General features: G+C 45.2%; 1 protein-coding gene across 2 annotated transcripts in view; it reads left to right on the plus strand.

Annotated features, from left to right (window-relative positions):
• The window catches only part of rhbdl3 (rhomboid, veinlet-like 3 (Drosophila)), a 37,585-nt gene extending 20,005 nt beyond the window's left edge, over positions 1–17,580 (plus strand). Inside the window, exons 1-8 of one of the 2 annotated variants that reach the window (XM_018761851.2) lie at positions 1,479–1,650; positions 2,705–2,863; positions 5,984–6,208; positions 6,334–6,482; positions 9,563–9,675; positions 14,045–14,145; positions 15,036–15,096; positions 15,688–17,580. In XM_018761851.2, the coding sequence (XP_018617367.1) occupies positions 1,636–1,650; positions 2,705–2,863; positions 5,984–6,208; positions 6,334–6,482; positions 9,563–9,675; positions 14,045–14,145; positions 15,036–15,096; positions 15,688–15,959 (1,095 nt within the window). In that variant the 5' untranslated portion in view covers positions 1,479–1,635 and the 3' untranslated portion in view covers positions 15,960–17,580. Of the gene's footprint in view, positions 1–1,478; positions 1,651–2,704; positions 2,864–5,983; positions 6,209–6,333; positions 6,483–9,562; positions 9,676–14,044; positions 14,146–15,035; positions 15,097–15,687 lie in introns of those variants that run through there. The other variant, XM_029247065.1, reaches the window with a different exon arrangement.
• Positions 17,581–18,456: the final 876 nt, after the last annotated feature.

Here is an 18,456-nt window from a genome sequence, read left to right on the forward strand (position 1 = left end):
GAACCCAGAGCGGCATTGTGTAGCGTTCACGTTGCCTCTCCCTTGGCGCCGAGCAATAAAAGCCCATTTTCAGTGGGTCATTATGCCAGGATTAATCTGAAAGTAGACGGAAAAAATGAAAATGGTTGCGGAGACGTGGGGACTGTAGCGTTTGTGTTTTCCCCACAAAGACGCCACTGCTTTTGTTTCTGCCAGGGCAGCGCATGCGACTCCTCCGGTGTCGAGGCAGGCATGTGTTGCGTGTGTGGGACAGCGGCATTTGCATATGGCCTGTTCGCTGTGTTTTGAATAAGGTCCATTATAACGCTCAGATAGTCCCAGGGGATACAATGCAAATAACGGCGTCTTGCATTCATTCACCAGCCCATGTTTTTTAATTGGATGCTGGTTGAACAGGCTTTTAGCGCAGACCTGTCTCGTTTGAGTTTGGCTGCCATTAATAGTGCCCTCCTTTACATGAGCCGGGCTGTGTGTGCAGATGGCAGGCCATGTACGCGTTTATCTCTCGTCGTACATTTCTTTGTAAGGGAAACGGTGAGGGGGGGGGGGGGTGGAGGTTAGTGGTTAGGGGGAAAGGGGATTTGGGATGTTCTTGCGTGGAGCTGCCGTTAGCATCGTATTGTTTCGGGGGCCTTGCGACTGATCACTGCTGCTTAGCTTGTTTGAGAGAGTGAAGTGCTCATTGAAGCGTGAAACGTGGTGTGGCTTCAAGGGAAGGGGTGGGCCGAGGGGTTTCGGGTAGAGGGACGCTTTGTGTTTGTTTGTTGGAGGTAATTTGGTGCCCCGGGGAGGGGGGGGGGATTTGGTTGAAGCATGTTCAGCATTTCTCAGGAGTTTCTTCAGGATGTAAATCCCTGTGCAGATTCTCAGTCTCTCTGGCAGTGGGTACGAGAAGAGCATGTTGTTGATATGCAGCAGCCAGTTCTCATCAGGAGCACTTTTGGGGAGAGTAAACATGATGCTCACAAACTGGTCGAGGTTCTGCGGGAGAAGGTCAGTGAAGACTGCCTGAAGCACACACACACGACGCGCAGGATTAATCTGAAAGTGGATGGGGAAAAAATGAAAATGGTCAAGGAGACATGGGGGCTGTAGCTCTGTGTGTGTGTGTGTGTGTGTGTGTGTGTGTGTGTGTGTGTGTGTTTAGTGAATCCTGTTACATCCTGGAGTGCAGATGACCTCCATGTTATATCTGAACATGCTTGTGTGTTTGGGTGTGTCTATAAGTGCTTCTACATATTCACATTCAGACAAAATGTTACATCATACTAGTTTTTTTAGATAAAAATTCAGACTGATATCCAGGACTTTTCTTGCTGGTTATTATAACACACGGGAACCCTTCCATCTTGAGTTTTCTTGCCAAGTGGTGTTTGGATGAGGTGCTCAAACAGATGCATTGAAAGGAAGAGTTCTGTTCTATGCCTATTTAATTTTACAGTTAAACTATGATTTAAAAAAAAAAACAACAATAATACAGTTAAATACAATGAAATAATGAAATTATGTTTAATTGTTAAAAATCTTTGGCGGTAATCTTTAGCGTGTTATTCTTTCATGCAGAGCAAGATTTAACATTTTCTTGCACTTGTCAAGTTGAACTGGACAAAATACTTACATCTTCTACAGATCCAAATGTTTATCACTACAGTAAGTAGGCTTAGTTCAGCCATTGTTAAAAGCCACTTTTAGCAATTGTCTAGCTTCCAAGGAGTACTAGTGTGGTCCACTTACTCTCTAAAATAAATATGTTTCATGGGTTTCTGCATAATGTCAGCTCATGGCATGCGCAGTCTTGAGTTTCTCCTCCAAACCTGCTTGGTCCTAACCATTAACATATTGCCGGAAGCTTCCTGGGGTCAAATGGCCAGGGGGAGGGCTGAAAGGACCAGTTGCACATGACATATTTGTCACCGTGGGTCGCTCTGCCCTATGGGAACACAAGATCACATCTGGTAGGGCGAGAGATTGATGACTCTACGGGTCCTGGATGGAATGTCACATCTGGTTGAAGGAGGGAATAGATAGTAACTGTGGTTCATAGATGGAATGTCATAAATAACTCACCCCTGTTAACACTATGCGGCATCGATTTGCCTCATTGAATCCTCCGTACAGTTTTTAATGAAGGAAAGAATAATTAAAGCAAGTAGTTTTTAAAACAAATGAATTGCTTTCATAGAGCATTCAGCACTTCCATATAATTTTAGATTCTTAATTGCTTAAGTGATGTTTGAGTGCTCTTTACCAAATGGCTGGTGCTGAAAGCTGTACTTGTTCTGTATTTTTTTTATTTATTTTAAAAAGACCGTCCAACAGCTGTGCCAGCTACAGTACTCTTAAATAGCAGGGTTTCCCCCAGGTCTCAAATGTCTTGCCAAGGTTTTCAGCTAATTAATGAACCTCAGCCAGTATAATGCACTTGTTTTTCTTTGCTCCATCCAGATCATTGCTTTTTTATTTATGATCCTTATGTTAAAAATTGCTGCAAGGATGTCATCCATCTGTTATTTGTGTATGTTTAATGTATGTTAATGTATAATTTTCACATGCTGGACATGATGGATGTGAAGTGAATCTGGAGGTGTATGTGACCACTGACGTCAACCAAAGCCAACACTTTATTGCTAGCACTAATAGTGCTTGTTCGAGCCCTTCAAAGGGTGGGTGACAAGTAACCGTGTTGTATATATGTGTGTTGCAGTATGACCCTGAAAGCTCAGGTTTCATCAGCACAGAGCGCTTCCGGGACCTGCTGGCAGCCCATGGGTCAGAGCTGGACCCCCACAAGCTGGAGGTCCTGTTGGCACTGGCGGATGGCAATGCTGACGGGAAGATCTGCTACCAAGACTTCGTCAACCTGGTGAGGCAGCGTTTTACCTCCTCGACAGCCTTAATTTCAATGGCGAGTTTATAATGAGATGCAGTCCCGCAAGGTTCAACAAGTGTCTTCCAAACACCATTTAAAGTATTTGAAACGTAAGGCCTAAAGCGCTAAAATGTGTAGAGAGTTGACTGCACTAGAAGAGTAATTTTGATGTCCTTTACACCAGAAGGGGAGCATTCTCTGGTTTCCCAGATGACACGTTATTTAGCTGTTTTTAGTGCCTCTATTTTTTTCTTAAGCTTTGTTATTTAGGTGCCTTTCTGTGCAGCACAGAATTACAGGAATCTGATGTTCGCTCAGCATTTAATTATTTAAAAGTGAACTAGCTTGGGGCAGAAAGAGAGGGAAACAATGAATCACTGCTGTCTGCCACAGTAGGGGGTTGTTGAACAAATCCTCACAGGGCCCATTGTTGCATACAGTAGACTGAGATGGGAAAGTGCCACAGAGCGGCGGTCGACACCTTTACCCCTTCACCATTGGTTCGGCCGCGCCACGTGACGGTCCGGGAACAGTGTCTGCAAATGGAAGTGGGACAAAGGAGAATGAGGACCACGTACTGAGGTCTGCGCTGTGATTGCTCCCCCCCACCCAACCCCATCCCCAACTCTCACATTCACTGCCTGCAACAACAAAAGCCAATGAGAGTTGGGCGAGAGTGGGTGACTCTCAGCAGCAGCATCTTTACTTTACAGTCCAGCAGTCCTGTAAAACTATCAATGTTTTTCCGAAAAAGACCCTCCACTGCCTGCTCGTCCTGTCCGCCGAATGGCAGTATGTGCCAGCGAAGCGTGGGGTGGTCTCTTGGCTTGCATCCACCTTGGATAAGTATCAGTCACAGATGAAATATTAGATTTGCTTATAAAAAGAAAAAAGAAAAGAAAAAAAGGGTTGCTCTTGCCCAGCTGGAGGAATTTGCTGTGATTTTTATTTTATGGTTCACCCCCACAGGGTCAGTGGGTGGACTCCCAGGGAGACGACGGTGCTATTCAGTCCTCCTCTGTTTAACTGGCATCCGACGGACGCGTTGCTTACCCACAACAAACGTCTGCCTGTCTTGATTTTACACGTGGCTTGTAAAGTCGTTTTACATCACAAGGAAACAACAATGCTTGTGTATTTAAAGGATTGTGCACATAACAGCACAAGCATGTGTTTCTGTGTATAACCTGTGGGTGATGAACATTAAGCTTCTCAGAGTTTTTGGGTATAAAACAGCATAGACCAGATGCGAAAAAATGAATTTATAATACTAATGTTATTGTATTCATTAATTCTTTCTTTTACCCTTGAGGGAACCCATACAAGCACGGGGAGAACATGTAAACTCCAAGTGAACTTTCGTAGTTTTGCCATGGGTAATAATATTCATGGATTCGTTGCCAGAACCTTTGTGCAACTACACTGATTTGGTTATTAGTGTTACATACATTGGAAACTATGATTGTTTGGGGGAACAGTTCTCCAGTATCTCTAAAACCCTTTTTTCAGATGCTGTTCCAGCTTCAGAGGCTCGGTTAACACTATTGACGTCAGAAAACAAAACTGGTGCTACAGCAGATCTGCTGAATTAGTCAGGGGAGACCGTATCAAATCTTCTTTATCCACTTGCCAGCAGATTAGTGGCCTGGAACCACATCTTCATACATTTTCAGTCATTGCAGATATGTGCCATTGACTTTCAGTCATTCATATTCAAAGTGTTGTGGAGGAGCTCAGAAGCAGTTTTGCTGGAATGCCAAATATTTTCATGCGGAGAGGAACTGGCCGAAATGGAAGGGGATTTGGAAAAGGCAGAGCACCCAGAGTATGTATGAGTAAGTGTGAGTGAGTCTGATTTGACCCGCAAAGTGACTCTGAGAGAGAGAGAGAGAGAGAGAGAGTGAGAGAGAGAGAGAGAGAGAGAGAGAGAGAGAGAGAGAGAGAGAGCCCTGTAGTGGGCTGGAATCCCATCCAGGGTGTACCTTGCCTCACACACTATGCTTCTGGGATAGGCTACGGACCCCAGTGACCCTGCTTTGCAACAGTGGGTTACTGAGAGTGACTGCGAGTGAGATTATCCGCGCAGGAAAGGAAAGTGTTTTCTCTTCGGTCCTCTGGTCCTGTTCTTCAGCAGGTTCGACACTTGCCTTCAAACTTGAGCACTTTTGAGATCCAACAAGCTGACTCAAGTCAGGCTCCGAATGTTGTGGTGGCACCTCAGAAGTGTCCTCATCTCTCGCTCTCTTGTGGGTTCTGTGTAACTCCTGCCGAACGTTTACCTGCACATATGCAGTTTATCTGTGTGATTTCACAACAAGCTAGGGTAGCTGGTAGTGTAGCGGTTGGCCCTGCTGCCTTTCAACCGGAAGGTTGCTGGTTTGAATCCCGTCTCCAGTTGTATACCTTGAGCAAGATACTTTCTCTAGAATTGCTCCAGTAAACTTACCCAGCTGTATAAATGGATGCTTTAGAGAAAAGTGACAGCTAAATATGTGATGCTGCCCAAGTGTGAATTCCAGCTGTTGGATTCCACAGAAACGAACCCTTGAGTACAACCTCAAAGAATGGCAATAAATTAAAGGGCTGTCACAGGAGAGAGAAAGAAATTCCTGGTTTTGTTCCATGGTTGCGTTTGTGAGGTGCTGTCAGGGTAGGCCGTGTTGGCGGCCGAGGAATTCCTGAGGAGGTGGCATGGCGTCAAGGAGGTATTCAGCAATTTCTGAGGCTCAGTGAAGAGTTACAGTGGAGGGGTTAACTGTCACACGCGGGAAAGCGAAGGAGGGACAGAAGGAGACAGCAGAGTGCTGCAGAAAGGGCGGCCCTGGATGCAGGGAGTCCGCAATCCGGGTCAGCGGAGGACCAGCAGTGTCTAGCAGGCTCCGAAGTGCAGAGTGCGCGCTGTGCCTTCGTCTTGGTCCTTTGCAGTGAATGTACAGTAGCTGATGCTGTAGAGCTAACCGGAGTAGAAGAAAAGGCTTCGGCCGTGCCACCTCGCTACAGGCATCACGTGCCCAGTATAAGTGGTACTTAACAGAGGGGTGAACATGGTGGTGTACATCTGCAGGCCTCCCTCCTGGCTGTCGATTCAGTGCTCACGTGTACGTGCTTTGGCAGATGAGCAACAAGCGCTCCAACAGTTTCCGACGGGCCATCCTGCAAGGGGGACGCCAGCTCAAGGGGGCCGCCTTGAGAGAGGAGGTGGGCTTGGGCCTTTCGCAGCGGCTGGTGCGCCACATCGCCTACGAGACACTACCTCGCGAGATAGACCGCAAGTGGTATTTCGACAGTTACACCTGCTGCCCTCCGCCCTGGCTCATCCTGGCTTTCACCATTGCGGAGGTACGGTTTGCTGGATCTCAACCTCGCAACGTCTCACTAATGGAGGCGTGTCATGTTGAGGGTATATTTGACCGGAAACGTATAACATTTTATAGTCTGGTAGCTGTGATTCTCCTGCCCCGCAGGTGGCAGTGTTCGTGTACTATGGTATGCAGCTGGACCGCTGGGTGCTGCAGGTGTCCGATCCTCAGTTCCTCAAGGGGCCTCTGCCATACCACCCCCAGCTGCGCTCGCAGGCCTGGCGCTACCTCAGCTATGTCTTCATGCACGCTGGGTGAGTATCTAGTGCCAGCGATTGTCCTGAGGGTGCTCTCTCAGGACCTAATGTTGAGTTCCTGAGTGTGTGCCCGTGGGCAACGGCTGTGATTTGAAAGCTGATGGAGGACCTGTTCAGACTGAAGTGGTCATTTCTGAAATAAATAGGTCCATACGTGCATCGTAAGTACAGTCTGTCACATTTACGATCTGCCTGCCATGTCTCCATATGCAAAACGAGTGCGGGGAGCAAGCAAGCTTGCGTGCAACTCTGCTGAGCACTGTTGCTGATGTTTTTTGGCCCCCCCCCCCCATGCCTGACAAGTTGTTATACCTCTGCACAGCTTCATTTAAACTTCCCAGAGGTGGAACTTATTTTCATTCAGTTGACAGACACTGGTTCTTTTCGTAAATGATAACACACATGGAATATTCTAGAAAAAAATCTTAGTCGTGAAGAAGCTGCACTGCTCCTTCAGAAATGGGTGGAAAGTGATTTGATATGGTCTTCCAAAACCGATTCCCCAAGACATTGGCATGTAATGGTTATTGTTCATAATGGGTACATCACAGAGAATATTACAGTGCGGAAAGGCGAATGCTAGGAATACCGAACGATCAGAGTGCTAGCATGTGTTGGGACCGAGAATTAGCGCGCTTCAGTGCTGTGCTCGGCTGTGGAGCTCCCTTCCCTGAGTTGCGAAGGTGTGAATCTGAAGTGACGATTTATGCATATCAGAAGTGATCCAGTCTTGTATATGTCCACACCTCGGGGCCCGTGTGACTCAGCCGAAGCTCGTAGGCCGCACGATTTTAGTATCCCGCCGAACATAACGTATGCGTCTCAGCTCAGCGGTGGGAAGTTTGCTCAGTACAATCTATTTAAACGTGTAATTACACAAAACTGAAAGACGTTTAATAATAAACATGCCGATGAATAATGACCCTACGCACAGAAACCAGCGCGTATTACGGTATTGCGGTGGAGAAGCTTTGCTGAAACACATCGCAGCAAAGAATGTTTGCCATCCGCTCAGTTTAGTCCCAAGGATTATCATGCAAAATGTTATTTTCCACCTTATTAAAAAAAAAAAACTCTGTATTAATGATAGCTAATGTGATATAAAGTTGCACAGCAGATGGCTGAGAAGCATGCTTTTTTACATTTTTTCAATAAAAGTCATTTTCACTTTTTCAAAGGTTCTCTGATCACGTAGAATTCACCTATACATCAGTGCAGCTGTGGATAATGCGGCGATGAGACGTTCGAAGGGCAGATTTGAGATCCGTAGGTACGCAGACAAGTCTCGATAGTCTGAGTTATTGTTCGTAGCATCGTGGTAAGGCGATAATGGAGATTAATGGAGGTGTTTCAAGTATTTGTGGTCCTGCATTCTGCGAACGGAAGAACGTACGTATGTGGCGTTGCGTGGAGACAAAGGGGATTTTCTTCTCGGAAATGGGAAGAGAGCCCTGTACTCTTGTGATTTGCAGTGTGGCAGAAATGGCCCTTGTTACCAGGAGTGTAACTTTATTGTGAAGAGCAGCAGGCAGTTAAATCTGATCAATACCCATTGTCCTCGCTAGCAAGGCTGTCACTATTTTTATCTGTGCAGATCCAAATCCCGTCAAACTAATACTCGTTCCATATCAAGGACATGGACATTTCAAACTTGACTTATCTTCTAATTATTGCACAGCTATTGGGTTCTAATTGAGGTTTAGGCTTAGTTCTGGTCTCTGATCCGGTCTTTGGTCAATCATCTGTGAGACAATCTGGGTTCAATACTGAGACATGCATAACCCCTCGAGGCTTTTCGTGACCTGCCCTGAAGGACACTGCATTGCCAAAAAAAAAAAAACGTAACCGGAAGAAAGAGTTTGGCATAATTACTTTATCTTAGATTATGAAGTGTGCACACACACATCATGTGAAACTGCTTGTCCCATACGGGGTTGCGGGGAGCCGGAGCCTAACCCGGCAACACAGGGCATAAGGCCGGAGGGGGAGGGGACACACCCAGGACGGGACGCCAGTCCGCCGCAAGGCACCCCAAGCGGGACTCGAACACCAGACCCACCGGAAAGCAGGACCCGGTCAAACCCACTGCACCCCCCTTTATGAAATGTAATACGTTTGTTTTCAGTGAGGAGGATGACTTCTGAGTGCAGAGGAACTACTGTACATGCTGTTTCAGCACTGTATGACCGGACATGCAGTAAATTGCTCAGCCATTTAGTTCCTAATCTTAATAATAATAATGATAATAACGACAACATTATTATTATTATTATTAACTACCAGCTGAACACTTGAATGCTCCCAAAAGGATGCTCTCTCACATTATGGGCACTGATGCTCCAGCTCAAGTGCACTGCAGCAGTCGCCTCGACTTCCTGAGTACAGCACAGCCCTGTCCGTTTGAAGCTGGAGTCAGCATTGTGTCCGTGCGCAACGGCCGCCCTGCTCTACGTATAAAGTTACTCTCGACAAAGCAAGAAGTAAGCCCCAGGGACTCGGGATACGGGGATACGGAGACTCGTCAGGCTGGACTTTGCTGTCGAGCGCCGTGTAACGTACCGCGTGTCCTCTCAGGCCCGGCGTGCGCGGCACTGCCAGTGTTTCTATTCCGCAGTCGGACATTGCCGTGCTCACGTTCTGCTTCCAGAATCAGTCAGTCATGTAATTGTTCTGGTCCGGAACAACTGAAGTCTGTCTTGCCATAATGCGTTTTCTTTCGAGAACGCGGTTGCGATTCGGCTGAGTTCATTTTTATAAAGCACCCTTCCCAGCAATGTGACACAGCGCGCTGAACAATACGGCACATATAGTTGACACATAAGTGGCGATAAAAGGAAAATCAGTGTCAAGGAATAGAACAGTTTTAAAAATAAACCACTGCCATGAGGTAATATTCCTGCTTTAGAGTATAAGTGCGCCATTCTAGAATATTCCTGTGCCGAGTACACTGATATGTGCAGTGTTTTATTTCACGAACAGAATGCACCCATGGTGACCTACTATGGTGCTTTGGCTATAACATGTTATTCTTGGCGAAGAACCCCTTTTCCGCTCTGACTGTACCGTTCCTCTCCCAGGATAGAACACCTTGGGCTCAACATGGCCATGCAGCTGCTAGTAGGGGTCCCCCTGGAGATGGTCCATGGCGCAGTGCGGATCGGCCTTGTCTATGTCTGCGGGGTTCTGGCAGGTGGGTTCAGCTCTGTTTCTGGTTCAGCAAGCGTCGGGCTAGAGGCTTTCAGTGAACACAAGTGGCACTTTCAGTCAGCACCAGTGTCCTTACCCAGCTTAATTTGTCCCCTCTTCTAGCCACAGATGGGGTTTCTTTACATCTTGAGCATGCACTTCAGGTCTTGACAGATGGCATGGAGGCCTGACATTTGTTTCCTCAGCTTTCAGCCTGTTCAAGTATAAACGACAATGTGGTTTTTCACTATTATGCTCTTCACCTATGTGCCACAAGCCCCTCCAAATGTCTTGAGAGCTTGGGAATAGTGATGGTGGAAGCCATCTGTCCTTACGCTATATTTACATTTATTCATGCAGCAGCAGAGAGTTTTCTCCGAAGCAGCATACATAAGTGTATTTAACAGTGCACGAAAAGCTGGTGGCATGGCGGTTAGAGTCAATAAGGACGTAAAAAGATGATCATTACAGGTTGATGCAAATGTATGTAGCTGTTAAGAGATTTACAGAGAAGTGAATCTGAAAGATTGGTACCCTTTTGGATTCCAGAAAGGGATTCAGCAGTTCTGCGGGAGAGGTGGAGCTCTTTTCATCACGTAGGGGCCTAAACTGTGAATTTATGAACGTTTAATTTTGGACCACTTGTGAGTCGGATCATTGAGCAGCCAGTGGTAGAGGAGTTGAGCAGTGGGGAAAAATCAGGTCCTCTAGACGCTTCTTCCTGGAATTTGTTGGAAAATCTAAGGCAAACCCTGGTGACCTCAGATTCTATTATCATTATGCTGGGGGCACAAAGGGACATAATAGCAGTCACTCGGTTCAGCTATAGGACCAGATCAGTGCATGACTGTTAAATAGAAACTAGCAAGACATGTATCAAGTCACGTACATAGATCTGTGCGATGGTTTGGGTTTATTTCAAATACAAAAGTAGGAGTTTCGTAGATTAGCTTCACTTTCCCAAAACCACACACCAAGAATTGTACAAAAGAGTTATTCAGAATGAAATAACGGGGCTTGCTAGTTATTCAGCGAAAGGGTCGGTGGGTGAACTTTCCAAGAAGTCTTGTGTACACAGTGCCACGGCCCTCAGTTCTGTCACTCTGGTTCTTTCTCATTGTGTCCGGTACATTCTTTCTCGGAGGTGTCCTACCAACTCAAGGGGTGCAGCTGCCAGGCAGCAGTCCTGACCTTTGTGCAAAATGAGGGGGAAAATGTGCCATAAATCAGCCAGGAGAGAGCGGTGCACCACAGGGGTCTCTGTCGCCAGGGTCCCCTTATGTGTTAATTAGATATTGACCTACTGGGTCTGGGGGTTCAGGCTTTTATTTATGTATCCACTTCGTTTACTGCTCTTTTCCTTGTCCGTGGAGGTTGACGAAAGACGGCGTTCCTGGAAGAAAAGCACTCATCTGTAGGTCATGCTGTGTCAGAGGTCAGGCACAAAACTGAGGTCAGCTGCCTTGAAGCCCCCACAACCGCATGGCTTTCAGCTCAGTCCAACCTCCTTGTCCACCATCCAGACATGAGGGGATGCTGAGCTCCACCTCCCTGGCCTGAGATCATCAGCGGTGCAAAGAGACTGTATTGAGACGGCAACGATTAATCCTCGTTCCAAGACTGGCTACACCTCAGAGCAATGAGTTGATGTGGTTAATCTACGTGTCTTCACTGCAAAAATGCTCTGGCTTCAAGTTTTACTTCCATTGCCCAGTCCTGAAAGAGAAGTAAAGGGTCATGATGAACGGGATTTCTTGTTCTACAATATGGCTTTCACAAGGAGCATGAGATCAGATGTCTCCGCTATAGTTGATCACCTTCTGATTTATTAATTTAACAAACTTATTTATTTAAGCACAAAATATTGTAAGTATTAGAATAAAGTAAGGTTTTAATAACAGACACCTAGAGCAAGTACGGTCACATATGTACAGCTTTATACTCCATAGTGTACCGAGGGGGAGACAACCAAGTGGTGCAGCATCCTTGGGTTCATATAAACAACACAAATTTTGACAAAATTAACATCCATGATGTTATTATTGCTATTTAATAGAAATAGAAATTCCACAATGACAAGTACCATAATTCAGCATGTCTTCAATGTAAACAGTTGGATCAGATCCTCTCTAAGACAGAGCTGCTACTGTACTCCGCTCATCTACCTGAATACCGTAGTAAGCACATCCATGTAAGGTGATGACACTCAGATAACAGAGACCATCACAGGATTTCTTTTCTCATTATCACCCAAATGTAGCATTAATGGCTTGAGTGTCTTCATGTCAAGGATGATTTTGAAGGATATTATCTGTTGTATGCTGCTCTCCGGTGGGTCTGGGGTTCGAGTCCCGCTTCGGGTGTCTTGCGATGAACTGACATCCCGTCCTGGGTGTGTCCCCTCCCACTCCAGCCTTATGTCCTGTGTTGCCGGGTTAGGCTCCGGCTCCCTGCGACCCCATATGGGACAAGCGGTTTCAGGCAGTGTGTGTGTATCTGTTGTATGTTGTGTTTATTCCATTATTGTGTCTCCTGCCTATTTGCCAAATGGGGTATATACAGTGAGCTCTAGTTTGATGACAGACAATAGAATCTGTAATAATAAGATGATATATGGAGGACTGGAAAAAAAAAACAAAAAAAAGGACTGTGTGTGATCATTAATGCTTCAACTATCCTGTCATCCTTTCGCTGTCCTGGTGAGGAAGTTCTATAAGAAACTTACTTTCTTTGGGGTCATGATGGGGTGTCTTATAAATGAACAAATTTACAACGAACTGGCATCCCATCCAGGGTGTAGCCTACTTGCACCCTGTGTTTCTGGAATAGGCTCCGAACTGCCACGACCCTGACTGCGATAAGCGGTTAAGGAAAGTGAGTGAGCGGGCATAAAATTTGTCGAGAAATATTGGATTTAAGGAAAATTTTTACTTATTTATTGACCAGTTTACACGATTGAAAACACAAGATTTTGGAAAACAGTTTATTTGAACTAAACATTTATTTTTATATCTGTGTGCAAAAATACTCATTTGGATTGTTGGAATGTTTAAACATACTAAGACATTTAAAAATCTCCCTATATTTCCCTGTGCACATGGCATGCGGTTCACCAAGCAGGAGATCTGTGTGTTCCTTTGATGAGCTTTGGCACATATGTATACTCCAAGACTGCAATGTTATCACCAGACATTTTGATAACTTTCCATGAAAACTGCAGCCACATCTTTTAAAGGGAGAAACACAGTAATATGTTGGCCAGACCCAGCTGATCGCCTTACCACACTCAAAAGCTGTAAAGTTTTAGTACGCCAACCTTTTTTTCCCCCCCCCCTTTTTTTTTTTTTTTTTTTTTTTTTTTAAATCGGCAGCAGGACTGTTTCCTTCGTGTCATGAAACTAGCACTTGTGACGTTGACATGCCGATAAGTGACGAGTTCTGATATCATCGGATTGGTGCCCTGGGCGATAAGGTGCCGTCTTTGTAAACGCACAAGGTGAGAGTGTGGCCTGTCCTTCTGATGTGTGTGTAGGAAACCTGCCTTCCCTACAGATGTCTGTGGTGCTTCATAAAGAGCCTCCCCAAAGCATCAGTGCTGAATGGGGAGGCCTGTATATGACACAGATTACTGGAACCGTGATCATAATGGCATCTCGGAGTGCCTTTCGGTTCATTGACCTGTATAGATGTGGCAGAATTTTAGGAAGATGGTTAATGCATATTTATGGGCCATTTCGCCGAACCTGTATATGGAACAGGTTTAGTATTTTCTTTATTTCTTTTATCAGCATGTCAGGGGATATACTGAATCAAATAAAATTCCTCTCATTTTCTAATCTGTCCCTTTCACTCACACATACAGTTTTTTTTTTTTAAGAAAATGGGAAAGCCACGATATGACACCATTCATCGGCATGTCTCTTCCTGTGCTCTGCATCTTTCTTCCGTACTGGTAGCATCGGTTATTCAAGAGGGTCAGTGAAGCCAGGGCAGTCTGAGGGAACGCAGTAGCCCCTGCAAAAGGGCTGAGCGGTTGCTGATTGCATCTCTGAGATCTTTTTGGAGAGGTAGGCACAAGGTGGAGGTTTCTTGTGCCCAGTTCCATGATATCTTCCTCATCAATTATACACCATCTCAGAATCTTGGTCTTTAATAGAGAAAGGGCAGAACTTGTGTCACATGCAATTGCTGTCACACAGTGATCTTTGATCTGGCCTGGACACTTCTTGCTGCTGATTTAGCTTAAATTTGTGAAGCTCTTCAAGCACCTTGCCAGGTGTTTTGCTTGCAGTGAACAGTCAGAGGTCAGGATGTTCAAAGGCCATGTGTCCAAAGGAATCAGCGTCACTGGTTTCTGTTTTTCTTCTCCTTAGGATCCTTGGCCGTGTCTGTCACCGACATGACGGCTCCGGTGGTGGGATCATCAGGAGGGGTCTATGCTCTGGTGTCAGCCCACCTTGCCAACGTTGTTATGGTAAGACCCAGAATGTGATGATGACTGAAGGTCTGCATATGCTTATTAATGTCATAAAAATATAACCCATAAGGTTTGAAAAACATGGAAAGTAGTGCTTCCCATGCTACGAGTGCATGAGGAGGACAGAATGCATCTGCTTCGTTGTCTAGAGATAAATCCCGTGAATATTAGTGGCGGCACTGACCCATTCAGCATTTAAGGGCATCAGAGCTGGACAGTTGAGAATAAGGAAAGTGGACACATCTGGACTCCAGCTCAGATCCACTGCAAACAGCTGCCAGCCCTCTATAAACACAGGAGTATGAAGTCCAGCAGTTGCTGTCGCAGCACAGATCCCTCAAACTGTTCCCAATCTGGATACTCTTGGATGGAGCAAGAGTATTTGTGTACACAGGTGTGTTTTCCAGTATGCATGTCTGTATTGAGACAGGAGAGCTTTGCTGTCAACTGCATATTGGGAAGCACATTTAATGTTGTATTTTCTTTCTAGTGCATGGTTTAAGTTTTTTGGGATTATCTGACTCTTAACTGTTTGGCAATCTGAAGAACGCACTATGAAATGTGGTGAGGCTTTCCGTGCTAGATTTTCACGTTTCGTCTGAGTTTAGAAAGTTCCTGTGGGTTCTTCTGTCAGTACAACGGGGTGATCCTGGCCATTAAGTTTTCACGAGAGAGTACTCCGCGTTGAACTGGAAAATCAGCAATCCCCCGTCTCATCTGTTTTCGAATTTGGAGTTTCCCCTTCACTGATGGGATCAGGAAGAGGGAAATTGAAAGTTCCTGGATCACGTGTTCAGCACTGTGTTGTGTCACAGTGGGAGTTGCAGTGGCCTGATAATGAAATCCCCATTAACGGGAGCCCTTCTTGCTGTGTTCCTGCCTTCCAGAACTGGTCGGGGATGAAGTGTCAGTTTAAGCTGTTCCGGATGGCCATGGCACTAGTCTGCAGTAAGTACTCTGGAGCCATCACTCTTACTGAGATTTGGGGGTGAGACAGTTTCATGCTCCCTCTGCAGTCCATTTTACTGCTTACAATACTTCCACACCTTCAGTTGAAGGTCACACACCCAATTGGGCTTTGTCCAAATGGATCTCCTTTTAAAAATCCGAGATGACTCAGATAGCCATTTAAAAAGGAAGTAACACAAAATTAAGTGATTTTGCGGTGAAATTTCGGGACCTCTGGGATCCTGCTGCCAAACTGAACTACTGAAAATGCGCAGAAACCTAGTTGCTACCTTGACATCGGTATGCTGAACAGACGGTACCTGTTCTGTGGATAACAACAGGTATTACCATTCTTGGTTTACCACATTTTCTGATTTTTTTTTTCATTATTCCTTTGATAAGCAAATATTTTTTATGCAGAACATCTAATGTAATTGTCTATTACATTATTGGTACACTTATGAAGTAACCTGCAACATATATAAAGGCATTACAAAAAAAATTATAATGCAGCAGAAATAAATTGGTGCCTTTTTCGTAGTCATGTGCCTGATTTTTTTTTTTTTTTTTTTTTTTTTCCTTTCCTCCCAGTGAGTGTGGAGTTTGGGCGGGCTGTGTGGCTTCGCTTCTACCCCCCAGCCTTCCCTCCTTGCCCCAACCCAAGCTTTGTGGCCCACCTGGGCGGGGTGGCTGTGGGTCTGACGCTGGGTGTGGTGGTCCTGCACAACTACGAGCAGCGGCTGCAGGAGCAGTCCCTCTTCTGGATCTTCTTCTGTGTCTACATGCTCTTCGTCCTCTGCGCTGTCTTCTGGAACGTCTTTGCCTACGGCCTGCTGGATGTCAAGCTACCTCCGTCTCCTTGAACGAGAGAGAGAAACAGAAAGGGAGAGAAAGCATGTTTGCTGATGTGGAACTCTGCCCCAGTTTGCAGCTGCCAGGGTGTAAACCAGCGTGGTATGACCCACTGCCAGGGGTATAGCCTGTCATCTCACTCCTGTGAGACACGCCTAGTCTGGCAGCACCTGCTTTCCTCCACAAGGTGCCTAAACACATCTGCACTTATTATGATGGCAGCAGCAATGGATGCGATGGCAGCGGTGGGGTGTTTAAAGAGGGACGGGACTTTTCTTTCAAAGCCACCTTCTTGAAACACAAGCTCAAACTGGGGTTATGTAAAAAGTATAAATCCATCAGGTGGTAAAGGACAGACAAGGTGTGGATCTGTTTTTACCTCACATGGTTCTGCCAGTGCATAACGTTATGTGGTAGAGGCCTGTGTTTTCTGTGCCATGTATGATGAGAAAAATTATATAACATTTTATAAAATCTAGTTTTGATGCAAACCAAGGTTGCTTCAAATTATTAATGGCAGACAGACATTAATTATCGTGACCTAAAAAATGTATGAGTGTGTGTGAATGTGTAAATAATGGCAGTGGACTTTGTGTATCAAGAAAATGCTCATATTTTGTGTTTATAAAAAAAAAAATAATAATGAAAATTGCCATTTTACCTCTATGTTCCTGAATGATTTGCCAAAATTAAACTACAGGTGTCAGAAAAAGAGCGGGACGCTTAAACAGAGCTAATTTCAGTATTGCATATTGTGTTGAAAATGTGATTTTCTGCTAAACTGTTCTGCAAAAAGAAATGATTGAGACTGATGACCAAAAGGCTCTGCAAGCTTAAAGTAATATGTAAATGGAGCATCCTCAGTCAAGAATGTAGCAGAACAAGTGACGTGCCGTGGTAAAGCGTGTTCTCCGTGTGCTTACTATGGTGCTGCTCTGTGCTTCATCCCTCCGTTGATTTAGCTGCCCTTCAGCTGCGAACCCCTCTAACGTGAGACATCTACATGACGTGGGCATCTGCAGTGCCAGTCCAAAGTATGAGTACACCTTGGCACCCGAGAAAACACGCGTATGGGACGAACGGGGCAGACAAATCGCAGCAAAATCTTACCCACAAGTGTTCTACATCTCTGGGAATTGCTGCAGAAGACCTGAGAAGACATGGTCACTCATTACCTGATCGAACTTGTAAACCAGATGCCTTGTGAGAGGAAAAAAAAAATTGTTTCCAGCAAGTGCACTCTGAGTTTTGACTGGTACTGTATATGTTTCTCTCATCTAATGAATAATACGACAGGTGTCAGAAATAAACGCTGAAAAGCGTAATTTGACCACACCCTACTAAGGAACAAGTACGGCGCTACAAACGTTAAGTCGCACGACATCGTAATAAAGAGGACATGAACGTCGCGTTCTCATCTTAACATGGTCATTCATACAAGACTAACGGTAACAAGTGGTACGTTTTACATAAATACCATACGCTTAACATCTAGAGCATACGGTTTTCGTATCTGGAGATTGCATTTAAGGGCTATGACACCAAGTTTGGAGACTATTTTTAACATGTGCATATTTTGTAGACTTGGTATGTAAATATTGGAATACATTAAACAGTTTTCTAATTTAAAAATGTGCTGTTTCGTTGGTTTTTATGTTCCAGTGTACAATACTGGAATAGGAGCCCTTAAACAGAATTAGAGTTTTTCAGACTTCTGCACCGAGGCAATACCATGCTTTAATTCCTGTCCTTAAAATGTAAAATAAATAATATTTTTTTTAAAAAATAGAGGTGAGTGACGGAACCGTCAACAACCTAGAAAAACTGAGAATTGTGCTGGATCCCAGGTGAACGTCATATACAGGAGCAGCAGGTGGCGTAGTGGTCAGAGGTGTCGCCTTGCAATCAATACGCACAGGTTCATATCCCACATCCACTGTCGTACTCTTGGTGAAAGTACGTACCTTGGGTTGACACAGTAAGAATACTTGGCAATATAAATTGGTAAAGTAACTGGAAAAAAGTGTCAGCTACATGAATTCACAATAAACACTGTCACTATACCTGCCTACAAACGGTGGGGAAAAATGCAAACGCTACTTTGAAGGCAGTGCAAAAAGCATTCGGGCACCACATGCAGCCTCAATGCATGATGCAACGGTGTCTCGTATTCCACAAGAAAGTCACCAAAAACGGTTAAAATTGTTTCAATCATGGGGTGCAGTGGTGCAGTGGGTTGGACCACAGTCCTGCTCCCTGGTGGGTCTGGGGTTCGAGTCCCGCTTGGGGTGCCTTGCGATGGACTGGCGTCTTGTCCTGGGTGTGTCCCCTCCCCCTCTGGCCCTATGCCCTGAGTTGCCAGGTAGCGGTTCTGAAAATGTGTGTGTGTTTCAATCATTCCATAATATGGTAAAATGCTTGAATTTGTTCACATCTGCTGAGTGAGAATTCCAGATTGGAACCCACACTTGAGACAGCCAATAACACCCTTCATAAAGACTACTTCGT

The sequence above is a fragment of the Scleropages formosus genome, chromosome 20, assembly GCF_900964775.1.
Source record: "Scleropages formosus chromosome 20, fSclFor1.1, whole genome shotgun sequence".
Classification (NCBI taxonomy): domain Eukaryota; kingdom Metazoa; phylum Chordata; class Actinopteri; order Osteoglossiformes; family Osteoglossidae; genus Scleropages; species Scleropages formosus.